The sequence below is a fragment of the Mastacembelus armatus genome, chromosome 20 (assembly GCF_900324485.2).
Source record: "Mastacembelus armatus chromosome 20, fMasArm1.2, whole genome shotgun sequence".
NCBI classification, from domain to species: Eukaryota; Metazoa; Chordata; class Actinopteri; order Synbranchiformes; family Mastacembelidae; genus Mastacembelus; species Mastacembelus armatus.
The window spans coordinates 10,999,751-11,013,158 of NC_046652.1; the positions used below are offsets into that span (position 1 = coordinate 10,999,751).

Here is a 13,408-nt window from a genome sequence, read left to right on the forward strand (position 1 = left end):
TCTTTAAATCTTTAGCCTTCAGTAACTCCACTGCAACCACAAACATTTATTTTAAAAAGACTTGGCAAAAAAAAACAAAAAAACATTAAGCCATTAAAAAAAATAAAAATATGAAAGTTCCCCTTCTCTGTGTGTGCACCAGCAGATTCAGAAATTATCTGCTTGAAAGTTCACAAAATGCCTGTAAATCAAAATTAAGAGACAGATTCTTATATCCATGTGTAGGTAGGAATAGAGACCCACTTTGGGCTACTTTAACATTTATTAAAGGCTCTGACCAGGTAAGTGTTTCTAGTTTATACTGAGCAAGAAAATGGGGACGATACCATCTAAAAGCAACTTAAGCCCTAATAATTAGAGGCATCTAACTGCACCACTAGCAGTAGGAGAAAGGACCTTGAGTAAATTAGACTTAAAACATTCAAATACAGTTTTTAAAAATGGACAAAACAGGGTACAGGGATGAATTGTGCAGTGTTTGAGGAGATGATTATTTGTTGAAGGTCTATTAGCTGAGTCAGGCAAAAAGGATTTTAAAGCAAACCCTTGTACTAAAAACATAAAGTTACTTTAGTAGTAGTAGTATAATGTTACCGTAACTGCTAGAACCGATGACTGTATCAGCAAAAACATAAAACCCAGGTTCAGCCAAATGTTTTTTGATGTCAGACGTCTGCAACAAGATGGAGAAAGTGAGCGTGTTCGTACCGTGTTAAGCTTCCGCGGAAGTGGCACAGGTGTCTCTGCAGTTCCTGCTGGAGTCCCATTGGTGTCTTCAGTGGGCTGTTGGGGGGGTGTTGTTATATTTGCTTGCTGATTAGGTGACGGTGAATCCTGAGGTGGAGACTGTGGTTGAGGCTGAGTTTGAATTTGAGGGGGAGGTGGAGGTTGCACTTGAGGCCTCTGCGTTGTCTCTCCAGGAGGTGGCCTGGGAGCGGACTCAGCTGTACCAGGTTTGGGGGGAATGTCTGCGAGATGAGGCTTGGGGGGTAGGTCTTTGAGCTGGGGTTTGGGTGGGAGGTCTCCCAGCTGAGGCTTAGGAGGGAGGTCAGAGAGCTGCGGCTTTGGAGGAAGTTCTCCAGGTTTAGGGGGAAGTTCAGATGGATGCGGTTTAGGAGGCAGGTCTCCCACTTGAGGCCTGTCTGTCAGAGAAGACTTCAGCTGGGTGTCAGAGGCTGGTGGGGACTTCTGGAAGACCTCTGGAGGAAGGGCGGGCTTATCCATAGATGGGTGGTGTATGGTGTCGATCTTCCGTAATGCCACTGGAAAGAGCAGCATAAAATCAGTCACTTCTTCATTTTAACAATGTGTATTAAAATTAAACCTAGACAAAGACCGTACCTTTCTGAGGTAGTTTGGGAAGAACCCGTGGACCAAGTGTAGACTTTGTGTTGCTTGAAGTAGTGCTAGGAAGAGGTTTTCGGATGGATTAATGAATTTAATAAAAAACTCAGATGTCTGTACCTCAGCAGTGAGTTATGCAATACATTTAATACACGCAAATTAACATTCAAATTTTACATTGGTCTTCTTTTTTGGTACCTTTGCTGTTGAGGAATGCCTTCAAACTTGTTAGAAACAGGTGACATCTTGCTGACAGGAGGAGGGGTGGAGTCACTTCCTAAAATATTGACATTGATCAACAAATTGTTCAAGACTATAACAGAGCACTAAACTAGAGATTAATTTGCTATATATGTGGGTATAACTTAACATGCCATGATGGTTAAAAAAACAACATGGGAGGCATCTACTGGCTGAGCTTTCCATGAACTCATGTTATTAGGAAATTGAGGCTGTGCAAGTGTCATAATTTAATTAGTTGGGTGTTATGATATGTGAGACGGAGAATACACAAAACGCCACAGAGGACAAATAATAACAAGCATGATAACAGTAAAATATCTCCATTATGCCCATAAAGGTCACAAGATTGAAATAAATGAGTGGGGTATGTTTGATTTCTTTGCTTCTGTCTTCAATTTAATAAGATGATAACTTTTCTTTTCAAGCATTATGTATTTATTTTAAGCTAACTTTTCCTTTAAAACCAAGACAGGCCTATTTATGCTTCCGTTTTTCAGATTTTATTTCTTTAACTAAACACACTTAACCTAAAACTGTCATCCTGGAAACTGTATTATTGGCAGCAACACCTCCTAGTCGTGTGTCACATGGAGCTGCCACCCTGTGTGGACAGAAATTGGGGTTGGGTGCAGTGTGAGCCAGCTGACAAGGTTGGGGACCTGCTGATCCTGGCAGTGTAGGCTTGTTCTAGAAAAGTGAAAAGTCAGAAAAGGAACCGGAGCTGGGGCAGGAGGTCACTTCCAAACAACTACAAGTTACATGGAGGAAGGTTCTGACTGTGGTCTGTGCACCAATGCAGTTTGGGATATCTGGCCTTTTTGAAGAGTCCTGGAAAGGGCACCACTTGGGACTCTATAGTTCTTCCATAGGCGAAGATGGACAAATCTGGGGGGTAGTGATTTGGAATAACAGCCTTACTGTTCTGAAGCTCAGTGTTATTTTGAGAACTTCTGAGAACTCTGCTGGTGGACACCAGCAGTTAAGGAATGTGTCAAGATGAAGAAGAACCTTTGGGGGATTTGGGTTGCCCAGGGGTTTCTGGAAACAAAATGCGTACTAGTGTCCTAGAAGGGCTGCAGACGCAAAAACCAAGGTATGGGATGAATTTGGAGACGGTTGGCCTCAACAAAGTTCTGGTAGACCATCAGACAACTCAAAAAAAGGAAACTGGGCCAGGGTACTAGAAAGTAGTCCAGCACAGTTTTTGGACCTTGGATTCAGGAAGAACCATGCAGATACTGTCCTGACCATAGAACAGTGTTCCAACTCTTTGCCCATCCAGTTTACATGTGGTTTGTGGATATAGAAAAAGCTTATGAGGAGGTCCCTCAGGGGTTCTTGTGGGTGTACTGCAGTATATGTGGTGTTGGAGTCATTGGTATAAGGCATCTGGTCCTTACATAACCAGAGGGAGAGTAGTGGCTGATGAGATTGGCAGCTAAATTGGTGCAGTGTAAGCAGTAATGCAGGTGGGACTGTTGAAGGTGTAGAACCAAAAGGCAACTCTTTAAGTTAACCAAATGATCTAAGTTCCAAACTTCACCATGAGCTTTGGGCAGTAACCAAAAGAATGAGATCAGAAATACGAGCCATGAAAATGATCGTATTTAATAGAGTATCTGAACTCAGCCTTAGTCATGAGGTATGGATTTAAGGCATCTGAACTGCTTTTGGAACAGAGCTGCTGCTCCTTTGCATCAAAAGGAGACAGTTGAGATGGTTCAGTGGTGTCCTGGGTACCTTCCACTGGAAGTTTTCTTGGCACGGAGGACCACAAGGTAGATCCAAAATACAATGGAGAGGTCATATCTCATCTGGCCTGGAAAAGCCTTCAGTTCCTCTAACATGGAAAGCATTGCTGGGCAGAGGGACATCTGTATTATGTTGCCACCGCAACCTGACTCCATCCATCCGTAAAGTGAAAGGATAGATGGAAGACATAAAAAATATCCTTCCTCTTTTCTATATTTCATTGTAATATTCATCAGCTGTGGCCTGTTTGTTTTAAACATATTTAAATAATAAGCAAGGTAAAGTTTGAAATAACCTACATATTTTGTTTAAATGTGCAGCTTAGGTTAGCCATTTTTAATTTCATTTTTTTCTACTTTTGTGAGGAGCTTTTTTTTGTTCTTGTCTAGATATGTTCGTTTAATGTGTCTGCCTCAGATGCCTATTCAACATACGCTTTAAACTGCAAAAACTGACATAGAAAAGTATCTGTCATCTATGCAACGCAGTAAAAATAATTCACATTAACCTACTAGAAATCTAAACATCTCTAAGCTTTTGAATGTTACATTTTTTTTTCTTTAAAATGTTTATTCCATATCTAAACAAATCCCATAAAAAGACCAAAACCAATTTATCATACAAACAGGTTTAAGTATCTTAAAACCTGATAAATCTTAATTATCTGAACCAATAAACACACATCAGTGAGCCCATCTGTGATATGTTCTTTCATTACCACTAAGATGAACACCGTAGTTTACATAAGCAGTCCTGGTACCTTAGAATTCACTAGTGTGCCAAATGCAAGGCCAAAAATTAAAACACTGCTAAAAATGTCAGTGACCATCTATTTTAGACAAAGAAAAAAAAAATTATAAACTGTTTAAAATATTTATTACTTCAATGGGTGATAACTGACTTGATGCTGCGTGTCACAGACAGGGTGGGGAAGCTAGAAACTGTTGAGAAAAGCACTAACATGTTGTTGGTTTTGGTCTTTTTATCGTATTTCTAAACAATGAATAGACCAGAACATTCAAAATCAAAGTCCACATAAAATCTTTTTCTGGAGCTTTCAATGGCGTCTCAAAGCATTCAGCAGTCAATGGAGGTGGTTCATGGCCAAAGTAAGAATCTCATGTAATACGCTGTAAAACAACTGATAATTGGTTGAAAGCTCTGAAAAAAGGTAGTAAATGGATCTTAAGTATAAATTATTGTTAAAATCTCTAAACGTTTTTTTTTCTAGTGTCAAAATTAAGAGCATGAACTTTTTTTTTTTTTTGATTAAGAGAGTATTTAAACTATCCTCCATGATATTCTAGCTTCAGGCTGAAGAGAGTAAAACATCCCTACTGTTAATGTATGCTTGTGTCTCACCCCCAGTCAAGCACCCTTTACTGTGTGGACTGTGAGAGAGCGGGCTAGGTGGGTCAGACAGGGTGCGTTTGTGTCCAGGAGGGGGGGGTGGAGGCCTCTTCTTGGACAGGGTGGAGCTGGCTCCTGGTGTGAGTGTAGAAGGAGGGCCAGATGGGGGAGTAGCTGGAGGAGCAATACATAAAACACATGAGGTGATGAAGCCCTAAAGTCATTCTTTTAATCCCAAAAGCCCAAAGAAGATAAGGAAATGAGAGGACAATGAACAGGAGAGGAGGAACTAAAACAGGGGAAAGGTTAGGTTTTTAGGAGACAATTTAATGCAATAAAAAACAACACAACACAAATGTTTGGATGGAAAAAGGTCACTTAGATTTGAGGTGTTTTTTGGTGTGTATAATTAGTTTTTTTTATGAACATGTCTGTCTGTATCTAATGGGACTTCAAAGCACTTAAAGGTCACTATTATAGAGAAAGATACGGTGAAAGCAGCTAATAGAGAGCTCAGTCAGAGAGGAATCAGCTGTGTAAAGCATTTACAGCTCAAGGGATAGTGGGACATGACTGCAGAAGGGTAAAAAATCATGTAAGCAAGATATAATTAACTACACAATCAGCTTGCTTACATAGTCCCCCTGTTTACTTAAAAAAAAAAACACCACCACCCTTTAAATCTGAGCTGTAAAGGGAGATACAACTGAAGGATAACCGTATATGAGGCACATGGCCAAGTAAAGGGGAGAAGATGAAAACAGGATATTCACTGATGTATGGTCGAGTGCCAGCCAGTGTGGCGTAGTGCGAATGAGAGCCAAGGAATGCCAAGTGTGGAGCTGAAAGAATAGAGAAACAAAAAAAGAGAAAGAAAAGAGAACGAGATGAGGAGTGTGGGAGAAAATCTACAGCATGTCAGTCTTAAAAAGAGCTGCTCCCACACACTATAAAATAACAAGATGAAATCTTATCAGTGGCAAGCAAAGCAAAAAGAGGAGAAAGGGCGCAAAGTTGGCCCCAGGGGTAAGATCTTCAGCACCCACTGAGAGAGCACTGTGCTGCCTATCTGAAGCATCTGGAAGTTAACGTTATTATATATGTATGTATGCCATTTAGCCTCTTATTAAGGTTTTTAATACTTTTTTTGCATCAATTAAACTTATAAAACTTCACTTGTGTCAAGCTCTGTTTTATAAGCATTGAAAGTAAAAACATTAAATGTAAACTTTTGTTCCTGAGACTACGCAAAAATATTAGTAGCTTCTTTTCAAGCCTCAGCAACAAAGCTGTGAAGCCAGAACCCATGCTCAGGTGACTGACCCTGGATCCTAAAAATGAAGGTAAAGCTCCTGAACCAATAAAAAGGTGTCTGCAATGGGAAATGGCAAACTGAATGTAACAAATGGAGGGTCTATCCAGCTTTGCATTTCTCACATACTGACATGACACACATGGCTGCTCTGATAAGAGTGATCTTCAGTAGTTTGTCAGGCAGTGTCTTTTTTTCGCTTTTCAAAAGCTAAAAACACAGGAGCAAAATTTTAAATAAATTTTACAGTGTGTTTGTCACGTTATATTTACAATATTGTGTCTAACTAGTTCTACCTTGCAATGCAGAGCAAACTGTCCAATAGTCTTCCACATGAATAATCAGCTAATTCTGATGCGAGGTTCATGTACCGCTGGTCTCTGGCAGTATGGTCAAATAACATTTAGACTCACAGTGATGGATTACATTACTTGTGAGGATAGTTGTTTTTGCAGTGTAAGCTTTTGCAATGTTTTGAAACACTTACTAAAGCTGTTACTGTCTGTATTTTGAATCCCCTCCACAAAGGGAGGAGTGTTATTTTTAATTCTAATACTGCAGTGATAGCATACCCACAGTATACAGCGTGTGCAGATCTTGTTGAGGCTATTGATAAAATGTGTATCCAGCTTCCCTTTTACAAGCCTGATTAGCCATTGCTGCCCTGCCCTTTCCTGAAGCCATGTTTTCTCTCTAAGTAATCTTAATGACACCTGTTTCCCACCCTCTGATCTGTGTGCTGACAAATGCATACCACTGCAGGGTGTGTAAATGTGTGTGCATGCGGAGTGAGTGACGGCACAAAGGAAAAACTTTCCACAGAAGTGTTTAGGAAGCAATCCTCTTCAGCTTATGTTGTCCAGGATATAATTAAACACTAAAGAGACATAATAAAGTCAACCTCACTGACTCTGTATCATCTCTACACAGTAATCAGACACAGTAGTGCATAGACAGCCTTTACACCATTTGCATTACAGGCTGACATTTGCAAAATAAATGTTAGCAGAACACAATCTCCTGAATTTAATGAATGTCATGGTTGTACGCTAGAGGCTGATAAAACTGAATGTTGGCTGAAAATGGATGTTGGCTCAAACGAGACTTGGAATAGGCAGGTCTCACCTTTGCCCAGGTTCCTTGGTGGCAATGGCGGCCCATCAGCCACAGGGGAGGAGGTGAGGTCGGTGGATGCGCTGTACATCTGGTTGGTGAATGCACTATAGGAGAGCCGCTGCTGCTTGTCCCTTTGGCTGATGAAGCCTGGCAGCGAAAGCTTGTCATGCGGGGACAGGCTGGAGGAGTGGCAGAAGCTCTGAGGCCTCGGGGAGCGGTCCTTCTTGATGGGACTGGGCTGAGGAGGGATGCACAACAGATGAGACTGAACTGACATCATTCTAGGAAGAAGCATGCACAGTTGACATCAAAACCTGATATGCTGATGCCAGACATATTATAATAGGTTTAATTGTTGAAAATCTATCTCCATCCAAAAAATGTATGAACGCAACCTTGGCAGTGGTAAACAAAAATCCTGGATATAAGTGGTATGAGTTGGTGAATTGTGTTTCATAATTATTCTAGACGTGACCCTGTGATGGACTGGTGTTTTTAGACCTGTTTTAAAAGACCTTTCTAGACAGCTTTTGAAATCAGTTTCCTGGCTCTATTGTGCTATAAAATAGAGGAAATTGGTCACTTTGCTTTTACCATGAAGTTTAGTCCGAGCATAACTGTAAATTAGGGAAGAGATGCTGTAACCTTGTGAGCTAAGGCTTTAAAATGAATCTGCAATTCACTTGAACACCAAATTTTTTGCCTTTAAAAAACACATTTAGCGTCACATTCAGACATCTTTTGACCTCCAAATAACACTTACCAGGAGGCGTTTATTTTTTCAACTATTTTCCTATGACTTGCTTCACTTAATTTTTCACACATCACAAGTCCTGCGTCATTCTATGGTCTGTGGAAGCTACTACAAGTAGATGACAAACAGTGTGTGTCTCCATCATTGATTTCTGCCTGTACATATATAGTCAGTCAGTGCCACATGCAGAGAAAAGGTTTTTGCTGTTTGATTGTATCGACATAACATCTTGATTTGCTGATGCTGTCTATCTGTATTCAATTAACTCTGTTGGAAACATTTTCATGTCATGAATGTGGACACTTAACCACAAAGATAAAGGCAAAGAAGGATAAAAAAAGATCCAACAAGGTCTACAATTATATATAATCCCCAGCAGCTGATTTTCATATTATCCAGCCACTGAGCTCTGCCTTAGCACAGCATAGTCATATGTAAACATCACCTCTATGAGCTTCAATAACAGAATGTCAATCTGTGTTCGGACCTTGTCATCCAGGTCGTCGTCACTCTCATCCATCTCCTCCAGTCTGAGGCTCCACTCATACTCCACATGGATGTGTGGGTTGAATTTCCCCTCTGCAGCTTGCACAAGCTGACACACAAAGACACATAATAATTCTTTTCATTTACCCATAAACAGTCACACTACATTTAAGATGACTTTTTAAATTAAAATTTTTATTTATTAATTATTATTTTTAAATAGTGAATAGGCATCAACAATTATTTCCACTTTGCTGACGTTGCCTGAGGCGGAGACCGACCTTTGCCTGCCATCTAGTGTTCTGCATAATAACTGGTCATGTGTCCACAGCCTTTGTTTTGTGATTTTATCTCTATTCTTTCATATTTAGAAATCTTTATTAATGAGTTAAACTGGACTGTGATGCCAGTAACGTCCAGCCGAGCGGTTTTGTACTTACTGCCTCCTCACACTGAGTGTTCCTCAGTCGCCTGGCAACATCCAGCGCTGTCTCTCCGTTCTGATTGGCTGAATGGAGTGGCGGGATAATCAACAGTTAGAGTCAGATATGTGTGCACAGACAAAAACTAACCAAAGCATGAACCTTGACATGCGACTCACTAATGTCAGTGGCCGGTTTGCCCCTAAGGAGTAACTTGAGGCACTCGGGCTTCTCGTACATGCAGCAGTAATGCAGAGCAGTGTTCCCCCACTCCGTCTGCTTATCCAGGTTGCCACTGAGAATAATAAAACAAACACACACACACACACACACACACACACACACACACACACGCACACACAAACATATCAGGACAGCATGCAAAAGCCTGAGGGCGTTTTCCATAGTTTAACAGTTTCAGGTTAATATGTTATTACCCAGGATTTTGTGACTAGGTTGGAAACACGTATCAGTGTTTTCTATTAGAAGTCTCAGCTAAGCATTTAAATGTCTGAAAAACACCAAAGTTTGCTTCTAGATAATGAGATGATCAAAAATAGCACAACAAAGACATGGATTGAAAAGCACGCTATGTGCAGACTTCACACTATCCTGTTACACCAGGTAAATAATCCATTTTAGATCTTTTGCACTATCATGGAAAATATAACAAATGAAATAAAAGAAAAGCATGACACCATATAAGCAGAGCTATTAATTAATGAGAGGGTCCTGCTTTTTCTATGTGGAGGCTGTGTGCAGTTGGAGCAGTGATGAGTAAACAATTGAAAAGAGGAATAAATTAAGGCAGAGAACAAGTGCTTGACCCATTTCTGTTTGCCTTGTGGGAATCTAAGCTGAGCTGTGCAGCGCTAAGCTTTCCTCCGCACTTCCACTGCTCTTTCTACTGAAGCACAGAACAAGAAAGAATCACAGCAGACAGCAAGATCAAATATGATACTCCATGTTTCTACAGAACTGTGCCGTTTATGACATAATTTTGCAAACAACAACTGATGGGTTCAAAATATTTGACAGCTATTTACACAAAAAAGCACATAAAAAGCCAAAGACAATATATATGCTTTTACAATCCTATTCTAATCTTCTCATACAAATTGCTCCTAAAAATGCACCTGTTCTGCACAAGGAAGTCCACCAAATGTAGTGAGGTCTGGTCAGCCGTCCGAACAGAGTAGTGCAGTGCTGTCTCTCCGGCTTCCTGCAGGGGGCCATCAAACACAGCAAAGACATGGTGAGACCATCTTGGCCAGTATCTATTCTGTATTCTCACCCTCCCTGTGTCTCTTCCAGCATTTAAACAAGCTGCAGTGAGCAAGAAATAGCACCTAAAAATAATGTTTCTGCAGGCTGATAGTTGTCAACTATTGGGAGACTGTTACATTAATTTCATTTGCTTTGGATTAAAACTGGATCCATTAGTTACTTCTTTACATGCAACAAATAGAGATAAAAGATATATAGAAATAACAACTACATATAATCTATATTTGGTGGCATCTTGGCTTTTTATCTGTGAAGTACAGGCTGTTTTTTATCCTGCATTCTTATCATACTGTCTGTGTCTTGGTTTTTGGGGGAGTGGGATTTCACTGTGCTGTTTGCAGCCATTCAGATGTACTGACAGCAGCAGATCAGATATCGGTGAGTCAGACCTCATAACAGGCAGCAGCGGCACTGCCCTCTGTCACCAAAAGACATCCTCTTTTTGTTTTGCCGCAGGACTGTACATTTAATTTTTCATTCGAGAAAAAAGAAAGCTGTCTTTGTTATAAAACCATGACCTATTTATGTCAGGTTAAGTCTGATCACCCATGTTTACTTTACAGCATCTTCACCATCTACTGCTTGTTATTTAACTTTCATTTATGCCTAAACCAGCAGTGAACATCTGAAGAAACAAACAGAAAACAGGTTGAACCAAATAATTAAAAAAAAACACATAAACCATCCGACTTCATCTGAGTTAATTAATATAGACTCAACAAAAATGATGCTCTACAATGTGGTGGATGTTGCTGAGTATCACCACCTGCTGTTATCCAGATGAGTTAAAATGTTCCAACTGTTACACCCATTTCTACAATACCAGCCAAATACTTCACCAAATGGCAGACATGTGTCAGCATCGGTTGTCTAGCTGGGTTTAAACCTCACTTGTGGATGACCCACAATAGCAACATGTGTAGAGCTCTGGGCAGGAGACTTTGAGATCATCTAGTCTTGTATGAGGTCACTTAATATGCAAGAAATACACCGTAGGACATGTGGGGGTTATGAGAGCATACTAACCTAACCTAGGACATCAATGCTACATGATATGTATCTTAGCCAAATGAGCCACCAAGCCTTCTCAGAAATATTCAATATTTAATGGGCCAACACATGCAGGTTAGGATATATGGTGACTCTAAATTGCCTGTTGGTTTGAATGTGAGTGTTTGTCTGTCTCTATGTGTCAGCACTGTAAGACTGCTGATCTGTACAGGGTGTACCCCACCTCTTGCCCAGTGTCAGCTGGGATTGGCCCCAGCCCCCTATGACCCAGAATTGGACAATGCTGTATAGATAATGGTTGGATCGATGATGATCTATCCATGTGGGAGTGAAAGGGGTAATTAAATAATAAAAGTTTATTATTATTATAAAAGTTTATCCCCTGCTCTCTGCAAAGAATCTCTCCAGATTTATTTTTTCCTGTAATTACAAGAACTACAGGAACGAGTAATCAAGTGGTTGATGATGACTCTGTACCTGCTGTACTGATGAGCTAGTCTAGATCGATATCATCCCGTTGTGAGTGCAACAGGGAAAGATGCAGCACTGACTGTCACATTAAAGGTGATTACCGCAATCATCAAAAATTGAAGTGTAAATATTATTTTGCCTTTTTTAAATTTTTTTTTCAAAAATCTACTGCTTCTAGACTTCAAATATCAGACTCACCGGTCCCGCCTCTGGGAGTGGCTCCATAAGCTCCACCCCCTCTGCGTAGACTTGGATTAGGGCCAGCAGGTCTCTTGATTGAACTGCCTCAAACAGCTCAATCATTTTAGCTGAAGCAGATGTACATGTCTTCCTTGCATACTTGTGGTCCACATACTTAGCATTGATGAACTCCTTCCTCACAGTCCTGTGGATGGAAGAATTAAGTTGTTGTCATTAAGTTGTAATCAGTTGTCTCCACATAAAACAAGTGTAGTTTTCTTGTATTTTTTCTGGGTCTAAGTGTACTTACATGTCACTGGAGGGGGTGGGCTTTGGTGAAGGGGTAGTGAGGTTTCCCTCCATGATCTCATTGAAACTACTGTTCCCTACATTCTTGGCCAGCTGTGGGAGAAAAGTCAGGATCATATCACAATATGAATGAACACCATTTATATGTATGTCTGCTTTCTGATTTAGGGATCAAATTAGGCTCTGTCCTTCATTTCCACTACTCTTACGTTATTTCTAATATTTCCCTAGTGGTGAAAGTAGTAACAGGTGTGGACTGCTGCTTTAAAAGGAGCTATTTATTCACTTGGTAGACAATTTCTCTGCATAAAATAACTCACCAAGAGTTCTGAGGTTCCTAGCTTGTCAAGCTCCATGGACTGGATGCGGGAGATGTGGACCCCCATCTCTCGGTGGATACCAGAGCACTCAATGCAGGTCAGAATCCCGAGGTTGGTGGAAAGCCACTTAGGATCTATATAAACAAGCAATATCAGAAAATACATGTTAACAATAATCTACAGTATCCAAGCGGAGAGCTGGTGCAAGCCCAGCAGAAATACCTTAAAGTTATTATTTACAGAACAAAAAAGCAAGAGATTTTATACATAAAACAAGCATTAGTCATGTTCTGTAACAAAAACAGATTTTGTGTGGCTCAGTAAGTCCTTTAGGGCTGCTGAAAGAGAAACCTCGAAGTTCATATATTAATGTTTGACTGTGGAACCTGGGAGAAAAACAGTGTTTCTTGACAGAAGCTAACACTGACAAAAATAGACAACATTTCAATCCCAGTGAAATCTTTGTCAAATATTTGATGAATTTGTGATGGCACTTATATGTGATATAACGGAAAGGTAAGGTAATTTTGTGTCATGGCAAAATGATTATCTCTGATAAAAATGCAATTTCTGCTGATCAGACAAATGCTAGCGATAAGCGCTGCTTTAAAATAAAGTAGATGTTTATACCAAAGTATCTATTGATGACATTTATTGATTTTTGATTGGCACTTCAACATCACACATTCCAAACTGTCACAGGCACAAACTGAGACCACAGACTGGGACCACAGACAAATCATACTGCAGGAAGGAGAAGAAGTGCACTTCTAAGGAAAGGCACAAGCGTGTTGAGATGTAGCAGAGCTGTGTGATATCATCATCACAGCTATTTTGATGTAACAGACCAGCATCACTGCCCTTCGTTTTTATAAAATCAGGGAGGGTAACGTGTGCTTTGAACTCAGGACCAGTTATTAGCTCAGTGATGATGTGAGAATGCGATGTTAATTCTTAGTCTGACAGGTGAACACCAGGAAGCGGTCAAAACCTGAGCTCACACACGATCTGATTGTTCGCACATTTTCTCCGCTCACACACGGAACTTGCA

The 13,408-nt window shown here is 40.4% G+C and overlaps 1 protein-coding gene across 4 annotated transcripts in view; it reads right to left on the reverse strand.

Moving 5' to 3' along the window:
- The window catches only part of asap1b (ArfGAP with SH3 domain, ankyrin repeat and PH domain 1b), a 55,962-nt gene that overhangs the window by 1,593 nt on the left and 40,961 nt on the right, over positions 1 to 13,408 (reverse strand). Inside the window, exons 15-27 of one of the 4 annotated variants that reach the window (XM_026291907.1) lie at positions 12,358 to 12,491; positions 12,039 to 12,130; positions 11,747 to 11,933; positions 9,916 to 10,001; positions 8,959 to 9,074; positions 8,798 to 8,865; positions 8,359 to 8,466; positions 7,127 to 7,355; positions 5,463 to 5,531; positions 4,702 to 4,863; positions 1,543 to 1,621; positions 1,342 to 1,406; positions 709 to 1,262 (exon numbers count right to left, since the gene is read on the reverse strand). In XM_026291907.1, the coding sequence (XP_026147692.1) occupies positions 709 to 1,262; positions 1,342 to 1,406; positions 1,543 to 1,621; positions 4,702 to 4,863; positions 5,463 to 5,531; positions 7,127 to 7,355; positions 8,359 to 8,466; positions 8,798 to 8,865; positions 8,959 to 9,074; positions 9,916 to 10,001; positions 11,747 to 11,933; positions 12,039 to 12,130; positions 12,358 to 12,491 (1,949 nt within the window). Of the gene's footprint in view, positions 1 to 708; positions 1,263 to 1,341; positions 1,407 to 1,542; positions 1,622 to 4,677; positions 4,864 to 5,462; positions 5,532 to 7,126; positions 7,356 to 8,358; positions 8,467 to 8,797; positions 8,866 to 8,958; positions 9,075 to 9,915; positions 10,002 to 11,746; positions 11,934 to 12,038; positions 12,131 to 12,357; positions 12,492 to 13,408 lie in introns of all 4 variants that reach the window. The other 3 variants (XM_026291905.1, XM_026291904.1, XM_026291906.1) reach the window with 3 other exon arrangements.